This window comes from Saccopteryx bilineata, chromosome 4 (assembly GCF_036850765.1).
Source record: "Saccopteryx bilineata isolate mSacBil1 chromosome 4, mSacBil1_pri_phased_curated, whole genome shotgun sequence".
Classification (NCBI taxonomy): domain Eukaryota; kingdom Metazoa; phylum Chordata; class Mammalia; order Chiroptera; family Emballonuridae; genus Saccopteryx; species Saccopteryx bilineata.
This window is the reverse complement of record NC_089493.1, coordinates 1,699,040-1,722,657: the sequence shown is the minus strand read 5'-3', so window position 1 is coordinate 1,722,657 and position 23,618 is coordinate 1,699,040. Positions and strand designations below refer to the sequence as shown.

Sequence of the window (23,618 nt, the reverse complement as noted above, 5' to 3'; positions counted from 1 at the left end):
GTGTGCGTGTCTGTAGCTAGGGGGTGGCTGAGGGGAGCAGCAGGGGGTGTCCTGATGCTGGACCCTACACCCTGGGGGGTGGGTCCCCTCTGCGTGGAAGTGGCTTGGCCACCCTGGACACCCCTATGGAGGCTTACCTCTCCAGCTCCCAGGCCCGAAGGTGCCCCAGTCCCATTTGGTGAGGGGAAGGCCGACCAGTCAGCAGAACACCAGGCCACCAGGGCGGGAGAAGGAGGACCAGCCGTAGAGTGAATCAGCTAGTCTCATGCTGGTCCCATTTTTTAAATTTACTTATTCATTTTAGAGAGGAGAGGGAGAGACAGAGAGAGAGACAGAGAGAGAGAGAGAGAGGAGGGAGGAGCTGGAAGCATCAACTCCCATATGTGCCTTGACCAGGCAAGCCCAGGGTTTCAAACCGGCGACCTCAGCATTCCAGGTCGATGCTTTACCCACTGCGCCACCACAGGTCAGGCGACTGGTCCCATTTTTTGAGCTTTGGGGGAGTTGAGTGTGGGGGGTTCTCCCCTGCCCTCTCCACTTCCTGCTGCCCTAACCGTGTCCCCATCCTCACCCCATCCCACCGACCTGACCAGCTGTGCTTCAGCAGGGGTGTCCACGTGGACACCACCACCCCTCATGGTCCTCACCCTGTGCCCAGGGACTATCCAGTGGCCTGTTGCCCAAATGGGGCGTTTGAGGACACTCTGTGTGGCTGCGCTGGGGGCTCTCTGGGAACTCCCATGTCGATTTGGGCAGCAGCTGCAGACTTGGCTTTCCTCAGAGCCCTCCCCACCTCTCCCACCGGCCATCACATTGCGGCCTGGCAGATGCTACCCCTTCCAGCATCAGGTCTCTGCTGATCTAAAGAGCCCAGAGGGGTGATGTCAGCTTGGCATGTGGCCTTGGCCCTGCCCCAAGGCTTTGGTGGGGGTTCTGCAATCCTGGGCCACACAGGCTGTGGGGGTGCTGAAGGGCAGTGTGTAGTGTTGGGTGTGTGTGTAGTGTGTGTGAAAGATGGGGTGACTCACTGAATTCCATGAGGTTGGAGCTGGAGTTCCTTCTGGTACCGATGGGGTGAGGGTGAGGTGGAGGGTGCAGAGATGCTAAGGTGAGGCTGGGTTTCTCAGTGGGCAGTGGTGGGATACAGTGGTCAGCAGATGCACAGAAAACCCCGCCCTGACCTGGTGGAACGGGCAGCACTGAATGGCAGGCAGCAGAGGTTCCCCCACCCTGAGGGGACAACGTGGGGTAAGTGCAAAGAGAGCTGGTCCGCAGGAAGAGTGGGGCCTCAGGTAGGGAGAAAAGTACTTCAGGAGGAAGGCCCAGCAGGTGCCAAGGCCAGCTGGACAGGATCCCAGACTCAACATGGGGAACGCTGGCTGGGGTAAGGAAAGTGGTCTTGATTCTGAAGACGGCAGGGAGGGTGGCCACAAAGACCTCTGGGCTGCTGCGGAGCCAGCAGATGGGGTCAGATTGGATGCCCATGCTGGGCCCAGCCTAAGCTGAAGGCGGACTAGGGAGGGGAGTGAAGGTGGGGGCCGGGGGAGCAGGCAGCAATGCCCCCATGCTGGTGAGTAGGATGTGCCAGTGGGGGTGGCCATTGTGGCTCAGGGAGGGGCATGGACACGAGAAATAGCTACTAGAAGTGGGGTGCTGGGACAGGGGACCCAGGAGCACCTGCACTGCAGGCTGGGGAAAGGAGGTTGGTTATGGGGGACACAGAGGGTGAAGAGCTGGCTGTGCCTGAGAGAGAGGCAGGAGAGCAAAGGTGAGGACTGGGAGGAAGATGAGGTCAGGCGTCACGGCACTTCTGGGTGGGCTTGGCTGAGGCTGGGGTGGGCTGGGGTCCGGAACTGACTTCTTCCTTCTCTCTCTTTTTCTCTTTCCCTCTCCTGCTCTCCCCCTCCCACGCTGTTATCTCTAAAACTTTGAGATATATATAGTTTACATACCACACACTTCACCTGTGCACATTCAAGGATGGTGACCAGCTCACAGATTTCTGCAGCCACAGTTCAGTTCCATTCTCAGCACCCACTCAAGTTCCCTCATGCCCAAAAACGGACTCTTCACAGACCACAGCTCCTGGCTTTCTGTCTCCACACATTTGCTTTTCTGGATATCTCAAAGATTAAGTATGCAGACAAACTTCTTGCCTGTCTGAGCTGCACCCACACAGCAGCACGTGTCAGTGGTGCGTGGCTGCGCTGACCGCAGCCCCACTGGATGGGCTTACTACTGCACATCCGGCAGCCTCGCGTTATTTCGTTTTGGGCGGTCATGAACCAAGCTGCTGTGCGCTTTCGTGTATATGAACAAAGTTCTCATAGGTTATCGGGCTGACACCGTAGGGTAAACATTGCAGGGTCAACTCTGAAAGAGCCTACAAACCGCTTTCTAGATGTTCCTTCAAAGACTGTTTTCAATGGCGGGAGAAAGTGGCTTAAGGCGCAGGACAGAGAGAAGGCTGCGGAGGGCTGGCTGGTGGGACAGGATGGAGAGGGTCGGGAAGTCTGTTCATGTAGGTCTGGGTGGAGAAGAGTCGCTGGCCTTCCCGGAGGAGACTCCGCCCGCGCGCGCCAAGGCTGAGCAGTCGGGGAACATCCCCGGTGCCCCGTGGTAGCCACAGCGTCCCGGTCCCGGTGTGCGCTGCGGGGTCCGGGTGCCCCCTGGCGCCCGGGCCTGAAAGGGCGTCGCGGAGGCGAAGAGTCGCGGGTGGGGTCGTTGATGCTCCATTGTGAGACCCTCCCGGCCGCAGGGGCTCCCCGAGCGCTCCGCAGACCCTCTGGCGGTGGCTAGCCTACTGTTTGGTACCAGGGTGTAATTGGCGCTGGTTCGTGGGTTCTGGACAGCGGCGTTGGGTGTCCCCGCAACTGGGCTGCACAGAACAGACCCGCGGAGCTCTTAACGCCGATTGGTTCGGACTAGGCCGGAAGTGCCTCCGCAGCGGACAGGACCCTATGCTATCAAACGCCGAGGGCACCGCTCATTGGGCCGGAATCGGGGGCGTGGCCCGGTCCGCGCGGGGACTGGGCGCGGGCTCAGCAGAGGCGGTACCCGCACGGGGATCGGAGGCGGGGACACGCCCGTGGTGGCGCGCGGTTGAACGAGGTCGGTGCTGCCTGCATGGGGCGGGGGCGGCGACGGCTCCGGGTGGACCCGGCAGACGCGGCTGGGGCCCTGCCCGAGGCCATCGCCGCGCTGAGTCGGACGTTGCCCGCTGGACCCAGCCCCGAGACCTTCCGCCGCGCCAAGTTCGACCGTCCAGAGGCGGTGAGGCCCGTGGGGAAGGCGGCCAAGCCTAGGGGGGCCCCGGAGGGACGCAGGGAAGCAGCCGGCCCTTCTTACCGCCATCTTCGTATCCCCGCAGGCCTCCGCGCTCTGGCAGCTGCTCTTCCGTGTGCTCTCGCAGCTGCTGGCTGACAGCGCCTCGGCCACGCCCACCCCGGGTAAGCCCCGCCCCCACCCGGTGAGCTCTGCACCACCCCCTGGCCTAATCGCTGATCCCGCACGCTCCGGTAACCCCCTGCCCTCGGTAAAAGCCCCTCCGGGAGGATCGCCCACCCACGCGAGCGCCACCCCCATCAGCCCGACTTTCCGCAAGCCCCGCCCTCATAGGCTCTGGCCCCGCCCACCCCATAAAGCCCCGCCCCTGTCCGCTTCATCTTGGTGGTTAAGTCCCAACCCCCTGGGCCCCTGCTTAGAGTTGGTGGTCGTGGGGAATCCCTTGGGTTTGAATGGTGTCACTTGTAATGGGCTGTCCTCTGAGCTGGCCATCTTCTGCCCCCAGAGGCCCAAGCTGGCTGGGTGAAGTCAGTGCTGCTCTCCCAGGGCTACCCCCGGCGGGGGCTGGCTCAGCTCGCCGAGGATGGCTCCCAGGGCAGCCGTGAGCTGCTCCTGGCTCTTGCCTGGCTCCTGGCCCAGGAGCCCCTGCTCGAGCGGCTGCTGGCTCAGACCCGCATACGGCTGGGCGACGAGATGCCTGTGTGTGAGGTGGGTACGGGATTAGGGTGAGCAGGTCCCACCCGTGGCCGAAACCTTGGATGTGGCCTGCCAGATCCGCGAGGACAGGCCTGGGCCAGCCTTGTGGGGGTCTGTGTTGTCATCCTGGTGAGAACAGGGAGGCTGGGCCTCCACTGGCCTCCCTGTCCTGGTCTCCTAGGGCCCCACCTCTCCCCGCCTCTCTTTTAGAGGAGGGGGCGTATGTGTGTCCACAGGCTCTCCAACTCTTCCTCTGGCAGCCTGGTGACCCCACTGCTCTCACGCTCAGGGGCCTCCTTTCTCTTTCCCCTTCTGGGGTCTCCACTGCAGGGTTGGAGCAGGGCCTGACCCTTGCTTCCTCTCCAGTGTGGGGCCCTGGCCAGCCCTGGCCAGCCCGCGCCGACAGTGGAAGCAGGTGACCCTGTGGATGTCCGCCACGTGCAGTGGCTGATGGGAAAGCTTCAGTTCCGGTGGCGAAACCTGATGGCCAGTCAGCAGGAGCAGTGCGCCCTCCTGGGCAAGGTAGTGCCACTGGAGAACCGTCCACCCCAGGGAAGTTACTTTATGAGCTTCAGGCCGACTGGCTGCCTTGTGCTGCCATGGCCTGTCCGGCGGGGCCCTGCACAGGCTGGGGCCTTGGTTTTTGGCTGGATGTGGATCTCCCAGGCCTGGCTGGGGGCTGACTGGTTGGGCACTGTATGGCAGGGAGCCTGACCCCAGGGCTCCACATGATTCGGGAAGGGGCCTGAGGCAGATGGAGCTGGGCATTTCTGGGGCAAGGAACCATTGTACTTGGCCATTCTGTCCCCAGAGGTCACCAGAGGTCTCAGATTCTGTGTCACTGAGCAATGGAATGGGCTCCAGGTCCTGGGGGAGTCACTGTCTGGGCACCCCCTCCTCTTACTTGCCCTGGGTGTGGGCAGGTGGGCAGTGGGCAGCTCCTGGAGGTTCCTGAAGGCTGATAGGGCTTAGCTGGTGGGCACAGGTGTCTCCCAGTCTGTATCACCACCCCCAGCAGAGGGTCTTTCTTTTTTTTTCTTTTTCTTTTTCTTTTTGTATTTTTTCGAAGCTGGAAACGGGGAGGCAGTCAGACAGACTCCCGCATGCGCCCGACCGGGATCCACCCGGTATGCCCACCAGGGGGTGATGCTCTGCCCCTCTGGGGCATCACTCTGTTGTATTCAGAGCCATTCTAGCACCTGAGGCAGAGGCCACAGAGCCATCCTCAGCGCCCGGGCCATCTTTGCTCCAATGGAGCCTCGGCTGCGGGAGGGGAAGAGAGAGACAGAGAGGAAGGAGAGAGAGGGAGGGGTGGAGAAGCAGATGGGCGCTTCTCCTGTGTGCCCTGGCTGGGAATCAAACCCGGGTCTCCTGCACGCCAGGCCGACGCTCCACCACTGAGCCAACCGGCCAGGGCCGAGGGTCTTTCGATGATCTAGTCTTTTGTGGAACCCCTTACTTCCTCTTCCTGGCCTCTGCTCTAGCTATTTCTGCTGCGTGGAACATGGTTCCGTTAACCTGTGTACCACATTCAGGCCTCACCTGGCTGGGGAGTCCTCTCTGCCCCCCCAGGCCCAGACAGGTCACTCTGTGTCCCACAATCAGCCCCACTAGACCACTGAGCCTGTCCATAGGCTGTTTCTCTCACCACGTGGTCCAAGCACTTGATGAGTTGAGGGGAGAAGGAAGCAGGGGTGCCCCTCTCCACACCCACCACACCCCGGGAGCGGGGTGGGACAGAGAGGCCATGGTGGAGAACACAGACCCTTCCAGCTGCAGGGGCCTTTTGGCAGGCTCTGTGCCGGTCCCCAGTGCACTGAGGACTGCCCTGCGCTGGACTGCCTTGGCCAGGTGTGCCCTCTCCAAGCCCGTTACCTCCTCTGTGAGATACCTCTGCTCAGCCTGGCTCTGTGCTGTCCATTTCAGATCCACTCGTATACTCGTGGCTGCCACAGTGATCGCAGCCTTGGACACCTCTCTGTTGCCGAAACGGAGCTGCTCAGGGACCCGGAGGGCGGCCGGCAGGTGAGGGCTCGTTGGCCGAGGTGGGAGAGGCCTGGAGGGGGGCCCAGGCTTGGAGCTATTCCTGTCTGCCTGGTTTACCATCTTGCTGGGGTGGGGGACAGGCATGTCCTCAGGCCTCTCCCAGGCCCCCTATAATGTCCGGCGCTGCAGGAATGCAGACTGGCTGCTGTGTACACACAGGTGGCTGGCATGGGCAGGGCCCCAAGAGGGTGCTGGTCTTCCTTAGAAGACCCCTGCACTGTCCTAGCTGATGGTGTTGGCACCTTGAGCTCTTGTGGGTGTTACCTGGTGATGGGGATCCCTCCCACCTGGTGATGGGGATCCCTCCCGCCAGCGTGCCCTGCATTCTGACAGGCTCAGGGCTGGGCTGGCCATCACGTGAGGGCCGGGTTCCGGCCTGTCCAGAGTGTGAGGCTGGCACTGCCTGGGCCCGGGGGTGCTTGGCCAGGTAGGGGTGCGGAGGCTGCTGTGACCCCTGCTTCCTGTCCCAGCATTTTCCAGTTCCCAAGGGGGGGGGTCTGCCTTCCTCTGTGAGGTCGGGTGCCTGGGCAAGGATGCCTGCTGAGCCTGCGTCCCTGGCCGGTGCCTCGCTGGGCCCCACTGGGCAGGGCTGAGCTGGGCCCTCGAGGTGGTGAGGCAGCATTTGGGTGTCCTGCGGTACTCTTGGCTCTGTTCCCTTTGAAGGGAACAGAGGTCCTGGCTTGCTGTCCCGCATCCCCAGGTTGGAGCAGAGTCTCAGGGCTGTGCCAGCTCCGGCCTGGTGCTGCCCGGGCCCCGGCCTCTGGGGTGGTGAGCAGAGGTGGGCGGGGGAAGCTCCCGTCCTCCTGGAGGCGCCTCAGGACTGCAGACAGGGGGGCCAGGGGGCCAGAAGCCGTGGCTGGCTTCCTCCCACAGTTTCCGGATGGGGAGCTGGTGGGAGCCTGGACCACCTACCAGCAGGGCCTGCGCTCCTGGGCTGGGTTCCAGAGGCTTCTGGAATGACCCATGGTCGCTGTCAGCAGCCAGGTGTGCTGCGGGGGTGGCTGGGCAGTGTCCTTGGTTGCTGGCGGGGCTGTAGTCTTTTCCTCAAACCTCCGGGCCCCCCTCCCTGTCCCAGTCTGAGGGGAAAAAGGGGCTTATTGCCTTCTGCTTCATAGTGCCTGCCCTCCACCTGTTCTCAGTGGCCAGTGGCCAGTGTGGTGTACACGTGTGTGTGTGTGTGTACCTGTGATGTGAGCGTGTGGGCCGCACGCACGCCCTGCCTCCCTCAGCCCCGGCAGGCCGCGTGCTCCCTGGGCTGCAGGCCGGTTCTCACCGCAGGCCCGCCTCCATTCTGCACTGGCGATGGGCTGGGCCGGGCCACCCCCACCCGGGCCCCTGACCAGGTTTCGGCCACGGCAGGAAGGCCCCTGGCTACTTGGCCAGCACTCTGGGGGTGTTTTTGGGGTCAGGGCAGGATGGGACTGGGGAGCAGAGCAGGGGGCCTTGCCTGGCATGGGGAGACCCTGGGTCACGTGAGGAGGTAGTGTAGGGTGAGTGCACTGGCCCTCTGTGAGTGGCACCCTGGCAGAGCTCCTGTTTGACTGACGGGCGGCTCCCGCCTTCTGGATATTTGTCCCAGCCCGAGAACCTGCTCCTGGTTCAGCACCTCCATATTTTAGAGGGCGCCATGCCCGTGGTGGGCATGGCTGGTACCAGCTGTTTGTTCAGAGAGGAGCTGTCGCAGGCGCCTGGCCTGGGGATGCCCAGTGGGGGTGGGGGTTGAACGGCTGCTCCCCAGCTCGTGGTGGGCCTTTAGGTGGACCGTGCCACTGGCCACTGGCTGGAGGTGCAGCTTGTGGTGGTCTCTCAGCCAGTTCTGGGCCTCCTGGGTGCATGTGGGCTCGTGCAGGGACCGAGGGTGTGGGGCCCTTGGGGCGCAGGGTCTGTGGGCACCAGCTGTCCGTGCCGGGCAGGGCTGTGGCGGGCTGTGGCGGGCTGAGAGCCGCGCAGGGGCTTGAAGGGCCCTCCATCACTGCCCGTCTGCGTACTGCACGCCTCTGCCCTGGCTTGGGGTTCCCCTCCCCCCGAGCCTGGCAGCCTCCATGTTTCATCCCCCCAAGTCCAGGGGGCACCTGGACTAACCACTGACCCCACGTACTCGCTGTTGGGGCTGGGCCAGCGCTGGGCGGGGTGACTGGGCACAGGGGTCGGAGGAAGGGTGGGACCAGCGGGTGGGGTCTCAGTCCTGGGGCCTGAGGCTCCTTGGGGTTCTGACGGCCTGCTTTGCGGTGTGCGTTGCAGCTGCTGCGGAGGCTGGAGAGCGAGAACGCCCGCCTGGAGGCCGCCCTCGCGTGGCGGTGCCGGGAGCTGGTCTTCTGGCAGTGGATGGTCAGGATGCCCGCGACCGCCTCCCTCTCCCGCCCTTCCCACCGTCCCTTCCCCGGCCTGGACCACAGCAGCCCTGAGGCAGGGGTGGGGAGTCAGAGGCCACACACCAGCCTGGCCTGAGCCAGCTTTGCACCCATGCCGGGGGCGCTGAGCCTGGGCCTCCTCCCAGATGTCTAGTGGTCCCCGCCTCAGCTAGCTCCCGTGGTGGGGGGCCCAGACTTCCCAGGGGCCTGAAGACTGGCCTCCGTGCCCTGGCCCCCGGGCCTGCCTGGGTGAGGGTAGCTGTCCAGCCGGCTGTGTGTGTGGTGCTGTGCCCTGTGCCGCCCTCACGTGGGTCTCTCTCTCTCTCTCTCTCTCTAGGACACGGTCCTGGATGTCTGCCCTCCAGAGACCTCCCAGCCCACGGCTCTGCCCAGGCGCCGCAAGGGCAGGGCTGGTGAGCTGGAGCTGGTGGCACGGGAGCTACAGGCCCTGCAGGAGGAGCTGCGGGCGGCCGTGGAGGCCCGGCGGGCGGCCTGGGAGGCCAGGGTGAGGGTGCAGCTGCTGGCGTGTGCTTGCTGACCACTGGTGGGGTTCATCCCTGCAGGCCACGTCCACGTGGCCTGTTGAACCCGCTGCTGGGCAGGGAGGGGTGAGCACCCGGCTTCCTTCTCTGAAGCATCTTAGACCACGGGCATTGGGTTTCTCCCGAAAGCCTTCACTGGGCCCCGAAGAGCACAGGGTCTCCGCGGGGCCTGCAGCTGCCCTGCTGTCTCCTTGCTGTTGGGGTCCCCTACCTGCACGGGGTGGTGGCAGCTGACGTCTGCCAGGGGCTTTGTACGAGGAATGAGCACCTGTCACTGCCCAAGGTCCTTTTATGTTTCCTTGTTGGGAACCCCAGGGGTCAGGGTAGGTGCTTCCCTGGGGACCTGGGTGAAGCCTCTTCTCACCCCCCACACCACTGGATTGCAGGGGGCCTCAGCAGGCTGCGTCCTCAGTCCAGTGTCCCTTGGGTCAGTCTTCCCCTGCGCTCCCCACCCCTGGATTCAGTAGTGGGTGGGGCAGTCCTACCCTGCGCTCCCCGCCCCTAGATTCAGTAGTGGGTGGGTCAGTCCTCCCCTGCGCTCCCCACCCCTGGATTCAGTAGTGGGTGGTGTGAGGCGGGCTTACCTTGGAGTGGTGGGTGGATGAGGGTGTCCTGGCGTTGGGTATCCTGGGTGTCTGAGCTCTGGGCTTTAAATGGGCCTTAAGGGACTGGGCCTGCTGGGAGCTGCCAAGCCTTGTTCCCAGACCCCCACCCTCATGAGTGAGGTGGGCCTGAGGGCTTAGGTCCTGCAGGGCTGTGGGGGGTGGTCAGGCTGTCGCCCTGTTCCTGGGGGCCCACAGCTGCTTCTCAGGGGCTCAGAAGGGGTGATGCAGAGCCTGGAAGCGCCGGGCCTTTGAGCTGGTGTGGGGTTGGCTTCTGCTGCCCCGGGAGCCGTGGGATCTGGGCTGGAAGCCCATCTTGGGGCACGGGTGGGGGCTGCGGGGCCCCTGGGGGCCTGTGTCAGGGCCCAGTGCATGCTGAGGGGACCTGAGGCCGCTGTCCTGGGCAGAAGGTGGCTGCTTTTGGCTCCCGAGTCACTGGCTTCTCCCCTTGCAGGTTGGGAGCCGGGAGCCTGAGTGGAACGCCGCACAGCGGGCTGCACAGGAGGCTGTGGGGCGGGAACTGGCGGCTCTGCGGCAGGCCTGGGAGCGAGGCGGGGGCCGGGCCCAGCCCCATGGGCCCCACCGGCTGGTGAGGACTGAGGCTGGGGCGCCGGCGGGCCCGGGCCTGCGGGCCGCTGAGGTGATTGCGGTGCTGAGGAGTCGGGAGGCCTGCCTGGAGGAGACGCTGTGCCAGCTACAGGCTCAGTGTCGGCAGCAGCTGGCCAGGCTGGCGGGGGCCCTGCCCGGCTTCATCTGCGTCCCGCCGCCCAGACGCTGAGGGCACCTGGAGTGGCCTGTCCTGGCCTCGAGGGAGAATTCCACCCCAGGTGGCCACGGGTCTTGGGGCCTCCCCTGCTTTTTAAATTTTTTTTTTTTTTTTTTTTTTTTTTTTAGTGAGAGACAGGAAGGGAGAGAGATGAGAAGCATCAACTTGTCGTCGCATCACCTTAGTTGTTCATTGATTGCTTTCTCATATGTGCCTTGACTGGTCACCAGCTGAGTTGGTGACCCCTTGCTCAAGCCAGTGACTATGGGGTCATATCTATGATCCCATGCTCAAGCTGGTGAGCCTTTGCTCAAGCTGGCAACTCTGGGGTTTCGAACCTGGGTCTTCAGCATCCCACGTCGATGTTCTATCCACTGTGCCTCCACTGGTCAGGCCAGGGCCTTCCCTGCTTTGGACAGAGTACAGCCCCTTGGCCAACAGCAGCGGGGGCCGCAGGGGCGTTCTGCCAACAGGAGGTCATGGCGTGTCCAGTGAGGTGGCTGTGGGCTTCCAGGGTCGAGAGGACTCGAGTCACTGTGGAGGCCTCTCTGCAGGGCCAGGCTTCCAGCAGTCCCTCTGCTACCGTTTCAGGTCCCTGGGGGTGGGAATGGGAAGGGGACCCTGGCAGTGCTGGCCGAGGCTGGGCCAGGCGGGGGGCGTCTGGGTGTTGGAGGGACAGGCATTGCCCTGGAAGTTTCTGCGTCCCTCCTCCTGGCTGCCGTTGTGCCACCTGGGCCCGGCCTGCACCTGGTGTGTGCACGGGGGCGCCTGGGTGGGGGCGGTGCATGGGGTGAGGGGGACGCCGCTGTGGACAGAGGGGGCTTTGTCCCTGAGGCGGCTCGAGGAGCGGGGCTCGGCCCTGACAAAGAGCCATCTGTGTCCAGGGGATGTGCCCCCAGCTGCTGGAACAACCCCCACCACCAGGAGGCACGGGCGGCCTCAGCCCCACTCGCTCGCCAGGCTTGCCTCTTTCTAGGGCAGTCGAATCCCGAATCCCAATCTGCTGCTGGCACGGTGAAGGGGCCTTTAGCTGCGGCCACTCCTAGCCCCAGGGCCTCCTGCCCGCCTCTTCCCTTCCTGCCTGGACATCTCTTCTGCTTCTCCTGCCTGCCTGGGGCAGTTCTGGATCAGCCGCTCACATGCTGGGCCACCAGCTGCTCTCAGCCGGTCCTGGACAGACCAGGCTGTGGTCAGTACACCCTCCCTTTCAGGAGTCCACCCGTGACCTTGTCCTCGTGGGGCTGGTCCCCAGAGAGCCCCTGGGCTGCAGCCCACCTTCCTGGCTTGTCCCTGTCCTCTGATCCACTCAGACCACCAGCCCAGCTCCTTCGAGGCCTTATCCCTTCCTGCGGCCTCCAGCTGTGGCCCTGGACACTTGGGACCTGGCCCTCTGCTGGCACCCTCGGAACGTGTGAGGTCACGTCTGGGTCCCACAGCCGTCGCCCCTGCTGGGCGCAGAGCCATCCTGACCACTGGGTGGGACCTGCTCATCCTGGAAACCGCTTTGTGTGGACAGCCATCTGGCCAGGATGGCCACTGGCCCTCGGGACCTTGATTTTTAGGAACCTAAATGGAATTCATTGTTATGGAACTGCCCTGTAGCCAATATACTCCCAGTCCACCCCACGTGTCTGTGTCTGTGACTTCAGCGGCTGATGTGACTGGCCCGAGAGGCCAGCCGAGGGAAGTGGCAGCCCCCACGGTGCAGGCTCGTCCGAATGCCGCAGGGGCAGAGAGCGGGGCTTGGGAGGAGTCAGCACCCACGAACAGGCCTGCCACTCTGAGGGTCTGAAGACTGACCACCCTGCTATGCTGAAACCAGGAATTGGCAGGTGGCAGGTTCTTGGTCCTCACCCAGGCTGCCCTGCCTGACCGCCCACCCCCCTCCACTTCCAAGGACCCAGGCGGTCACATTGCCCCCAGCCCCAGGGCACCTCAGCCCCTGCTGCTACAGGTGACAACAGTTCACAGGCCTGATGCTGGGGCTAACACCCTGCCCACTGCCCTGGCAACAGCGCAACCAGCATGGGGGGGCCAGGGGGTGGTGGTGGGGGCCTGGTCTGCACAGGTGTGTCCTGTGAGGAAGTGCTGTGGGGCCTGCAGGGACTGCACACTGCAGGAGCTGGGACACGGGCCTGTGAGGCATGGTTTCCTAAGGCCAAGAGAACTTCCACTCTCCAAACGAGGAGGCTCTGCTCTTTCAAAGACCACAAGGGAGCTTCAGAGCAGCTAGCGGGAGAATTTGTGGCATTTGTAGCTGGTAACGTTGGTGCGGAGAACGCAGAACCATGAATCATTGTGAAAAAAACTAAATGCTAAATAAAAATGAGCAAGCATGGCCAAGAGGAAACAGGAAGTCAGATAACAGTCAAAATGTTTGCTTTCTGTAACCAGGGCTGTGCTAGAGCTCTGTGATAGCATCAGAGCTGGGGGTGGGGTGGGCGCACTGCAGGGCCTTGGGGAGCCCTGGGTTCATCCTGCAGATGCCCGGGCCCTGGCAGAGTCCATCCCATCATTTCCAGAACTTTCTCATCTTCCCAAACTGAACCTCTGTTCCTGTTAGGCACAAGTCCCCCATGTCCCCCTCCCCCAGCCCCAGGCACCACCGTATACCATAGTCTGTCTATGGATCTGTCCTCCGGGGGACCTCATGTGGGTGGTTTGTACCGCACCTGTCCTGTGTCTGGCTTATTTTCCTCAAGGTTGTAGCAGCTGTCAGCATGTCTGTCCTTTTAGAGGCTGAGTGATGTGTCCATGCGTGGCCAGACCACAGGAGGTTATGGCATTCTTCCGTCACGGACGCGTGGCTGCGTCCACGTCTCAGATGCTGTAAATGTGGGGGTGAGGGGAGGGGGTGCACATATTTCTCTTTCCAGATTGGTTTTCTAGATCTCTGGACCAAGAGCCAGATGTGATGGAGACAGCAGTGTGGTCCCCAGAGACCCTGACATGCTGGTGTGTGTGGGGGGAAGGGGACCTGACGATGCAGCTAGCACCCTCCCCCTTTCACTTCTCTGGGCCTGAGGTGTTGGAGGCTGGCTCTGTCCGACCTGGAGGCCGTTCATAGGGGGGTGTGGTCGCTCAGCAATTTTCACAGCGCCCCCTTTTGGCCAAATAAATACCTAACAGTTCTGTTTATTAGGGCCAAACAACTTAAGGATTTAGGTCCTAATGACTTAGTAGCAGTTAAGAAAACAAACAAAAAAAAAATTAGCCAAGCTTGTGGGGGAGCTCAGTTAGTTGGAGCCTTGTCCAGATACACCAAGGTTGTGGGTTTGATTACCAGTCAGGGCACATACAAGAATCAACCAATAAGCCTGACCTGTGGTGGCGCAGCGGATAAAGCGTCAACCTGGAAATGCTGAGGTCGCCGGTTCGAAACCCTGGGCTTGCCTGGTCAAGGCACATGTGAGAGTTGATGCTTCCTGCTCCTCCCCCCTTCTCTCTCTCTCTCTCTCTCTCTGTCTCTCCCTCTCCTCTCTAAAAAAAAAAAAAAAGAATAATAATAATAAAAAAAAGAATCAACCAATAAATGCAGAGATATGTGGAGCAACAGGTCAATGTTTCTGTCCAAAAAAAAAAATAAAAAAATTAACAAAGAGAAATAAAGCCAAAAACAAAGTAAGCAATAACCCATAAACTAAAAAAAACACAAAAAACAAAAGCAAACCACCCTTAATTCTTAAATAGCTACGCTTTTATCAACAGGATGTCCGACCCTACTGGGCTCTGCGCACCTTTTCTAACCTTGATCAGCTTGGACACAGCCACCTGAGCCACCCACCCAGTCCTTGTCGACACTTGCCTGGCATCTGCTTCTTATCGCAACAACTGCTGTGCCAGCAGCTTTGCCGGGCGACCCGGTTCTGAAACTCTGACCTCAGTCAGGTCTCCAGGAGTCTCTGGCGTGTTGAGTTCTCCTTGTTTCCTTCAGACATCCTACAGTACCTCCTCGTGCCTGAGAACTCCCCATGGCACCCCGGGGTGCCTTGGCACACACTTTGCAAACCGGAGCTCTAACTACTGAAGGGTTTGTGTTTCCCGCTCTGTTTCTTCCAACTTAGTATTAAAATAATTTTTTATCCTATTGATTTGAAAGAGAAAGATAGAGGAAGAGAGAGAGAGACAGAAGCTCTTCCACTTAGTTGTTCCGTTTAGTTGTGCACGCAAGCGGTTGCTTCTAGAACGTGCCCTGAGCAGGGATCAAACCCGTGACACCTTGGTGTGCCAGGATGATGCTCTGACTACTGAACTACCTGAACAGCTTCACCCCCTGGCTTAATATTGTTTTAAAGCTCCATTCTTGAAACTTTGTGAACAGCCGATCACTGCTCTGTCCAGGATAACGTCCCGAATCTCACTTTCAACCATCCATTTCCACAGATGGCACCGGGTTTCCGACTCTCAGCCACCCCCGGAGGCCCTGCTCTCATGGGCCCGTGGGTGCAGGACTTCGGACTGTCCCCGCAGAAGCAGGTTGATGGCACCGGCCAGTCCGCAGGCAGCCAGCTCCCACGTGTGCAGTCACGCCCCTGGCTCTGTGTTCCCTGCCTCTCACAGGGGTGGCAGGAAGGCTGGTGCTGAGCCAGCTCCCAGTCCCTGGGGCCGTCTCTGATCGCTGCGTCTGAGCCTCTTCATGCGTTTGCCTCGGTCAGCCGGCTTCCTCTCCGTCACATCTTTTGATGTCTTCGGGGACTGCAGTCTTATTTAAACACTGCTCTGCAGGAACTCTGAGCCCTTGAGATAGGGACCTCTGGGCTTTGCACGTTCTAAGTATCTCCTCCATTCGGTCAGCTGGACACACATCTGTTCGTGATTTCCCTTGTCGAGCAGAAACTTACATTTTGTTTTAATTGAGTTCACTGCTCTCTTGTGTCTTGGTTTTTTTTAAACAGTGAACGTCTTTCTTTAGGACACAACTCCCCGTCCAGGTCAGGTTCTTCTGCATTTCCTTCAACGTCTGGTCTTAACCCACCCGGAGGCCACCTCTGCAGGTGGTGTGACATGGGAGTCGGGTCTTCTCGGGACAGTGACCCAGTCCCGAGCACCACCTGCAGAGACACGTCCCCTTCCTGGGACCTGTGCTCCCTCAGATCAGCACAGCACCCAGCCGCCGTGGCTGCGGGCGTCTGCCTGCCTGCCTGGGTCTCAAACGGGCCGTCTCCGCCTCCTCATGACTAAGTTTGCCTCGGATCAGACTGAGAGAGTCCCGGCTGCCCGCCCGCCAGGGAGGGCTCTCTTTTTTCTTTTTGTAATGAGTTGTAAACATCTATCGAATTCCATTAATACTTTTTCAGCATCTGTTCATACTATTTAATCATGTTTTCCCTTTAACCTGTTAATGTGAAGAACTGTATGTATTGATTTTTAAAAATACTTAATGAAAAAGTAAACCTGCAAAATAAACCTGCAGAAAAAGTTCCCACAGCTCCCAGTTTCCTTGGTGGACACTCACGCTTTGTCCCCTTCCTCACCACTTGTGACATAGGTACCTGTGTGAGCCACATGCAGGCATATCTGTTCATACAAGTTCTTTACTTTATTTATTTTTTCCGAAATGAGAACCAGGGAGGTGGAGAGACAGACTCCTGCATGTGCCCAACTGGGATCCTTAAGTTGTCTTGAGGGCCTCCTACCTGGAGAGGGGGAGAAAGTTCCTGGAGCAGGGCAGGGCCTGGGACATAATGTCACCTTCTTGACTCTTCTTCCATGATTGACAGAGGAATTAACTTGGGTTGCAGGGAGCTGAGCTAAGCCAGTGGAACAGCCAGGGCCCAGTCCGAAGCTATCATCTGAGGGGAAAGTTGTAAGTGCTTGAGTGTGGGCTCTGCATTTAGGGCTGAATCCTGGCTGTCCCGCTGTCTGGCCATTAATCCTTGGATAACTTATTTAACTTCTCTGAGCATCAGTTTCCACATCTATACATTGGGACTTTGCATGCCCACCAGGGGGCGATGCTCTGCCCATCTGGAGCGTTGCTTCGTTGCAACCAGAGCCATTCTAGCGCCTGAGGTGGAGGCCACGGAGCCATCCTCAGCGCTCGGGCTAACTTTGCTCCAATGGAGCCTTGGCTGTGGGAGGAGAAGAGAGAGACAGAGAGGAAGGAGAGGGGGAGGGGTGGAGAAGCAGATGGGCGCTTCTCCTGTGTGCCCTGACCAGGAATTGAACTCAGGACTTCCACACGCTGGGCCGATGTTCTACTGCTGAGCCAACTGGCCAGGGCCTGTTGATACAAGTTTGTATGTGTCCCCTACAGCAGTGTTTTTCTTTTTTACAGAGACAGAGAGAGAGTCAGAGAGAGGGATAGATAGGGACAGACAGACAGGAATGGAGAGAGATGAGAAACATCAATTATTAGTTTTTCGTTGCGACACCTTAGTTGTTCATTGATTGCTTTCTCATATGTGCCTTGACTGTGGGGCTACAGCAGACTGAGTAATCCCTTGCTTGAGCCAGTGACCTTGGGTTCAAGCTGGTGAGCTTTGCTCAAACCAGATGAGCCTGCGCTCAAGCTGGCGACCTCGGAGTCTCAAACCTGGATCCTCCGCATCCCAGTCCGACGCTCTACCCACTGCGCCACCGCCTGGTCAGGCTACAGCAGTTGTTTTTCAAAACCGGTTTGCAGACCGGTTTGTCAGAAATATCGTGCCGGTCCGCAAAAGAGTTAACCATCCTGGTGCTATATAAAGATCATAGATCCAATGATCTTGGTTGAATTTGCTTATGCTCAGATTGTTGCCTTAGCTGTCCCCCCCAAATGATTCTATTTTCACAGGTCCCCAAGTGTTTAAAAGGTTGGAAATCACTGCTCTATGCCATCTGAGAATAAGCTGCAGACAGCATGCCTGTCACCCCTAATCTCAGAGTCTTTCTGAAGTAACAGGACCTTCTCCTATGGCTCCTCAGCTCTGCCTCCCAAGTCAGGAAATCACCACTGACAGGATGAGCCCGCTGCCCCCTCTGACTCACAGACCCCCTCCGAGTCCCCACTGTCCCGAGGACAGGCTGATGGATCCCAGATCCAGCCCCAGCTCTTGTGTGCACCTGGGGCTCCCTCCCCTCCACCTCCTTCCTTCTGGAACGTTCGTCAGTCTCTTCCTGACTCCCCTGGTCACTTGGTGGGACGTTCCTCAGCTGTGTGTCCTCGGGCAGGAATACTGCGGATGGGACACTGTATCACTCGGTCCAGGGGCGCCCGTTGGGCTCCTCTACTGTAGCAGTAACTAGAAAGCGTGCCGCTCCTGTGAAAAAATAGATGCTGACGGAACACTCTGGTGAGAAACTCACACTCCGGCTCCTCATGAGACTCGCCCCGACCGGCTTTCACACCTCCGGGCAATGTTCACCTCAGTCAGGGATGGGCACGGTGGTAAGTCCCATCATCCTTCCAGAAGTACTGACATTGCAGAGCCTTACCTTCGCCCCCCCATCCCCGTTTATACCACACGGATTCATGGATTCATGCCACTAAAGGCTTGCTATCCGTTCCCATCACTGGGGCGCTCAGATGGTCCAGATGTGGCCAGTGGAGCCCTTTAACCCGTCCCATCAACCCTGAGGTATTTCCTCACCTTTGGAGTCACAAGATATTTGAGGCTCATCCTGTACTTTTCTGCCCCAGCCCCCAAGTAGTCACCTCTCCAAGGAGTCCTGGAGAGTATTAGAGACCACGGTCTGGGTGCTGGGTGTGCTCGGTGCACACGCACCTGTTTCTACACCTGCTTCCGCCTATCTGCCTCGTACCCAGCCCTGAGTTTGCACAGAGCCCACAGGGTGTATTCTGGCTTATCCTGGTTCTATGTGTAATGTCCTCGGACAGTGAGAACCTGGCTCCCTCCATCTTCTGCCCTTATCTTTTTTTAAGTGAGAGGAGAGGAGATAGTGAGACAGATTCCTGTATGTACCCTAACCGGGATCTACCTGACAGCCCCATCTGGGGCTGATGCCCGAATCAACCAAGCTGTCCTCAGTGCCCGGGGCCAAAGCTTGGACCCATCGAGCCATTGGCTGTGAGAGGGGAAGAGAGAACGAAGAGGGAGGGGGAGAGGAAGAGAAGCAGATGGTTGCTTCTCACGTGTGCCTTGACCAGGGATAGAACCTGGGACGTCCACACGCCGGGCTGACACTCTATCCATTGAGCCAACCGGCCAGGGCTGACTCATAGTCGTTTTGATAGGTGTGTGGAGGTATCTCATCAGTACAACTCACACTTTCCTAACGCTGACCCTCTCCTCCCGTGCGGACCCCATCTGTACACCCTCCTTGGTGCAGTCAGTGTCCGTTCACAGAGTTTGGAAGAGTTAGAAAAATTTTCTGTGTACGTCTTTTGTCCAATGTGTGACGTACAAACACCGTTCCCCAGTCTATAACTTTCCATTCTCTCACAGAGCAAAAACCTTTCCTGATCATGCCTCCAGCTTACCCATTTATCTTCACGGATTGTGCTTTGGGATCATGTCTAAACATTTTTTTTTTCTTGCTCAGCCACAGGTCATGAAGATTTTCTTTTTTTAATTGTCAAAAATAATAATAAAGACCTAAACAAACGAAAAGACATCTTACTTCATCACCAAACTGATCGAACCATTCAATACAATCCTTCTTAAAATCCCAGGTAGCTATTTTTGGAATTGGCAAACTGATACTAAAATTCAAGTACTCAAATGTTATCAATTTAACTTGATGAAATCTGCAAAAACTCTACAGTTGACCCCTGAACGAAGCGGTGGTCCATTTATACACGAATTTTAAAAATTCTTCCTTTAAGCAAACCCGTGCAGTTAAACCTTGTGCTGTTCAAGGGTCATCACCTGTATTTCCAAATAAGGTCCCACGCACAGATACTGGGGCTAGGATTTCAGCATGTCTTTTTGGGGGGTCCTACTATAACACACAACAGATTCCTCCCTTACAACATACATCAAATTTAACTCAGTATGGCCTATACAGACCTAAACATACAACCTAACTGGGACAAGGCCCCAAGGCCCCACGGCACTTCTTGTTCTGTTCCCACGGGTCACACAGAGGTCCCGTGGGCCACCTGCAGGGAGCCAGCTGTCAGTCCCGCTCCCACATCGACTCTGCGGGCAGAAACCGGGGTTCTCCCATAGGCCTACTGTCGCCGGCAAGGATGAGGGGTCAGCAGGTGGGGGGCTGCTGCGGAATTCCAGCGGGACGTGGGCCGGTTCGCCGGCTGTGTGGGCGAGGAGGGTCGGAGAGGAGGACCCTGGGGGTGTCCGGCCCCCGAGCGCCACCCGCGCCGCTGCTGCGCAGTGCCGTCGCCGTGGCAACCGGCGCCGGACCCCATCCCCGCAGGCGGCGGGGCGCGGGGCGGGGCCTCGGGCGGGGTGGGGGGTGCAGAGCACAGGAGAAGCGGGAGGAGCGCGGCCTCAGCCCGGCGGAGGCTCGGCGGGCCCGCCCCGCGCAGTGTCGGGCCGGTGGCGGGTAGGCGCGCGCCGGGCGGGGGTTGCGTCCGTGCAGCAGGGCAGGGGCCGGGCCCGGGCGCCCTCACCGCCGGCCGCAGGGGCTGTGGGATGCGGGCGGCGCGGCGGGAGTGAGGCCTGGGCGGAGGAGCCGCAGCCCGTGGGGAACAGCCCAGCCCCTTCTCCGCCCTGTGTCTGGTAGGGGCTGGCGGCGGCCCTTGCTTCCCCTTCTCGTGGGCCCGGAGGGTGGTTCTGGGTGGGGGCCAGAGTGGGATGGGGGGACTGGCGGCCGAAGAGAGGCCCTGGGCGCAGTCTGTGCATTCCGGGCGGAGGGTGTGCGGGGGACGCGGCGGCACCGGACCAGCAGGGCGGGAGGGACCCGGCCAGGTGGGGAGGGGAGGCCAGGTCCTGCTTTGCTTTGGGGGCCGGGGTCGGGGCTCCTTCTGTGCTCTCGCGTGGGTGTGGGGTCTGCGCGCGGGTTTGATGAGTGAAGCGGGAGCGAGAACGCGGTGGAATGGATGCGGGGGAAGGGAGTCGCGGTGCCACGGCTCTCGGGCTGTTTGGCCCGGCCAGGCTGGGGAAGAAAATTCCCCGGCTGCCGCTGCAGCCAGAGGAGGACCCGGGTGTGCGTGTGTGTGTGGGCCCCCTGGGCCCAGCGTGTCCACCTAGTGGGAGTGAGAACAGGGTGGGTGTGTGGGTGGGGAGCAGGAACTGACGGAACTGTGGCGGCAGAGGGGGCACCCTTGACTCCAGGTGTCTGAGCTCAGAGCGGCGGGTCCTATGGATGGCTGCTGACACCCTTGGGAGGGGGCTCCTTCCCTGTCAGTGGGGGCTGCGTTGTCATCAGGAGCAGGCCAAGCACTGGCTCCACAGTCACGGGTGACATTAAATTTTATGTCCCTGTCTAGACAGGACAGTAAACAGAACACTGGAGCCCAGGGTGCTGTGGAGTGGAAAGGAGGGGTGAAGGGCTTGGCTGGAAGTGAGTCTGCAGTTGACTTCTGGGTGGGCGAGGGTATACAGACCTCTGTCATCTCCCAGTGTGACCTGGCCCAGGTGTGGGACCCTCAGCCCGGTATGTGTGACTCCAGCTAGCACAGCCAGAATGATCGGTGCCAGGGGTGTGAGAGAAGCTCGGGGCTGCGGAACCCAAAGAAGGTCCAGGTGGGCATAGCTGAGGGCGGCCTTCCTGACCCCTGCCTGAAGGTACTGAGGGCGGCCCCTTCACAGCGAGCAGGCAGTGTGGGGTGCTGGCCAGGCGCAGGGGCGTGCACTGCAGGGGATGCGGCCAGCGCGCCAGCCTCCTAAGGCTGTGGGAGCCATGGTGGGATCAGGGCAGAGAATGGCACATGCTGGTGGGGAGTGGACCTGCAGGCAGACCCAGCAGGCTGGGGCAGGAAGCAGAGACGCGAGGCAGGCAGGGGGGTAGGGAAGCGCGGAGAGGCTTGTGGGATGCAATCCTCAGGACGTGGACGACTCTCAGCCCTGGATCAAAAAATCCCGGTCTCAGGATGGAGTCTGGGCCTCGTCCGGCCTCCCGCAACGCCCGAGGGCGCGGAGCTGAAGGCACAGGCTGCCTTCTTGCCCAGCGCAGCGTCGGGGGAGAAAGGACACCCGAATCCCCGCGGGAACGGTCCCGGGCTTGGGGCTTCGGCCGCCAGAGCCGGAGGGATGGCGGCGTGGGCCCAGCAGGGACGAACTACCGGGGCCCCGGGGACGCGCGCGGCAGGAGAAGCCACTTCCGTTCCGGTTCTTTTCTGGCGGCCGCAGGAATAAGGTCTTGGGTCTCAGGTGGGGCTGCAGCGCCCCCTGGAGGCCCCGCTGCCGGCGCCGTAGCCGGTGTGCGCACTGGTGCGTGAGTGCCATAGAGGGTTCCGGCGAGTCGCGGGGGTAGGGAGTCGCCCCCACTACACCCTGACTGTCTTCTCTGGTCTCCCCAGGTTCTGAGCTCGCGAGCCAGGAGCGGTGGCGTCCACGGGGCGACTGGACGGGCTCCGCTGCGCCATGTCGGCGGGCTGAGCGCCGCCGCTGCCGGGCCTTGTCCCGCTTCGCGTGGGGGCCACGCGACTCCAGGCCCGGGTCCCGGCGGCCCACCATGGTGCTGCCGCCCCCGGACCGGCGCCACGTGTGCCTGACTACGCTGATGATCATGGGCAGCATGGCGGTCATGGACGCTTACCTGGTGGAGCAGAACCAGGGTCCCCGTAAGATCGGCGTGTGCATCATCGTGCTGGTGGGCGATGTGTGCTTCCTGCTGGTGCTGCGCTACGTGGCCGTGTGGGTCGGCGCCGAGGTGCGCACGGCCAAGCGTGGCTACGCCATGATCCTTTGGTTCCTCTACATTTTCGTGCTGGAGATCAAGCTCTACTTCATCTTCCAGAACTACAAGGCCGCGCGGCGGGGCGCCGCCGACCCGGTGGCGCGCAAGGCGCTGACGCTGCTGCTGTCGGTGTGCGTGCCCGGCCTCTTCCTGCTGCTCGTGGCGCTCGACCGCATGGAGTACGTGCGCACCTTTCGCAAGCGCGAGGACCTGCGCGGCCGCCTCTTCTGGGTGGCGCTGGACCTGCTGGACCTGCTGGACATGCAGGCCAACCTGTGGGAGCCGCAGCGCACCGGGCTGCCGCTGTGGGCCGAGGGCCTCACCTTCTTCTACTGCTACATGCTGCTACTGGTGCTGCCGTGCGTGGCGCTCAGCGAGGTCAGCATGCAGGGCGAGCACATAGCCCCGCAGAAGATGATGCTCTACCCGGTGCTCAGCCTCGCCACTGTCAACGTGGTGGCGGTGCTGGCGCGCGCCGCCAACATGGCGCTCTTCCGAGACAGCCGCGTCTCCGCCATCTTCGTCGGCAAGAACGTGGTGGCGCTTGCCACCAAGGCCTGCACCTTTCTCGAGTACCGCCGCCAGGTGCGCGACTTCCCACCGCCCGCGCTTGCGCTGGAGCTGCAGCCGCCGCCCTCGCAGCGCAACTCCGTGCCACCACCGCTGCATGGCCCCCCCGGCCGCACCCATGGTCCCTCGCCCACGCGCGATGCCCTGGACACGTGACAGGGCCCGCGTGGCCCGGGGACACCCGTAGGCGCAGAGGCTTTGGCAGTTTGCATGGGATGGAGTGGGGGCGGGCTCCCCACTAGGCTTGGTGCGGTGAGTGCCTGGCCTGCAGCTGCTTCTTCATCTCAGGGACCCCTCGGACCACTGACCTCAGCCCTGTTCAGCCAGCCCGTCCTAGAGTCCTGGCTGGTGTGTGCGGAGCAGAAGGACCCTCCCCTGCCTGCTGGGGCCTGGGTGGGAAGGAAGGAGGACAGAGGGAGGTCTGGTTGGTCCCTTGGGGTCCCTCAGTGGGGGCCTCTGGCTCAGAGTGTGGGGCCAAGGAGGCCTCTGTCATTTTAAAGACTTGTGTTTACAGTTTTGTATCCAAAGTCTCACGGTGCTGTGCGGCCTGTTTGCTGCATCCTGGAGGTGGGGATGGAAAGACTGGGTGTGAGTGAGTGACATGGGGGGCGGGGCTGGGCCTCCTCCCCCGGGCAGCTCTCAGGAGCTCCTGGCTGGGGGACCCTCCTTCCAATCTCACTGTCCCCACCCCCAGAGGTTCCATAACCTTGACTGCTTTTCTGGAATGTCCCTGGGTGCACAGGGTGTCCCTGCCTAAGTACCCTAGGTCCAGAAGTGTCCCCACGCCTGGAGGGGCTCCCACAGCCCACAACAGCAGGAGCCAGATGAGGCCCAGCTTTGCTCCTGGGTGTCCCTTGCAGCCTTAGGCCAGGAGCCTGGAGCCTGGCTCCACCTCACCCGGCCTGGCCCTGGCCCAGACTCTGTGGAGCCTGCAGCATCCCTGGCCCAGGCAGCGTGGTGCCCTGGTGGGGCCGAGAGGACTGGGCATTGGGACCTACCTGCAGGTCTCTTACCT

At 60.8% G+C, this 23,618-nt stretch overlaps 2 protein-coding genes across 6 annotated transcripts; both read left to right on the top strand.

Moving 5' to 3' along the window:
• Positions 1 to 1,657: 1,657 nt before the first annotated feature.
• TEDC1 (tubulin epsilon and delta complex 1) lies at positions 1,658 to 15,094 on the top strand. Of its 4 annotated transcripts, none has more exons than XM_066276091.1 (9): positions 1,668 to 3,273; positions 3,371 to 3,449; positions 3,791 to 3,993; positions 4,348 to 4,503; positions 5,908 to 6,006; positions 8,269 to 8,355; positions 8,716 to 8,883; positions 9,977 to 10,111; positions 14,672 to 15,091. In XM_066276091.1, the coding sequence occupies exons 1-9, from the start codon at positions 3,127 to 3,129 to the stop codon at positions 14,870 to 14,872; spliced, it is 1,275 nt and encodes a 424-aa protein (XP_066132188.1). In that variant the 5' UTR covers positions 1,668 to 3,126; the 3' UTR covers positions 14,873 to 15,091. The 4 variants fall into 4 exon arrangements, with proteins under 4 accessions (XP_066132191.1, XP_066132188.1, XP_066132192.1 ...); XM_066276095.1 differs by lacking the exon at positions 14,672 to 15,091 and adding an exon at positions 11,265 to 11,912 and having other exon boundaries at positions 1,675 to 3,273; XM_066276094.1 differs by lacking the exon at positions 4,348 to 4,503 and having other exon boundaries at positions 1,658 to 3,273; positions 14,672 to 15,094.
• A 4,552-nt stretch (positions 15,095 to 19,646) lies between these two features.
• Positions 19,647 to 23,095, top strand: TMEM121 (transmembrane protein 121). Of its 2 annotated transcripts, none has more exons than XM_066274059.1 (2): positions 19,647 to 19,735; positions 21,654 to 23,095. In XM_066274059.1, the coding sequence occupies exon 2, from the start codon at positions 21,809 to 21,811 to the stop codon at positions 22,757 to 22,759; it is 951 nt and encodes a 316-aa protein (XP_066130156.1). In that variant the 5' UTR covers positions 19,647 to 19,735; positions 21,654 to 21,808; the 3' UTR covers positions 22,760 to 23,095. The 2 variants fall into 2 exon arrangements, with proteins under 2 accessions (XP_066130156.1, XP_066130155.1); XM_066274058.1 differs by having other exon boundaries at positions 19,649 to 19,911.
• The last annotated feature ends 523 nt before the right edge of the window (positions 23,096 to 23,618 follow it).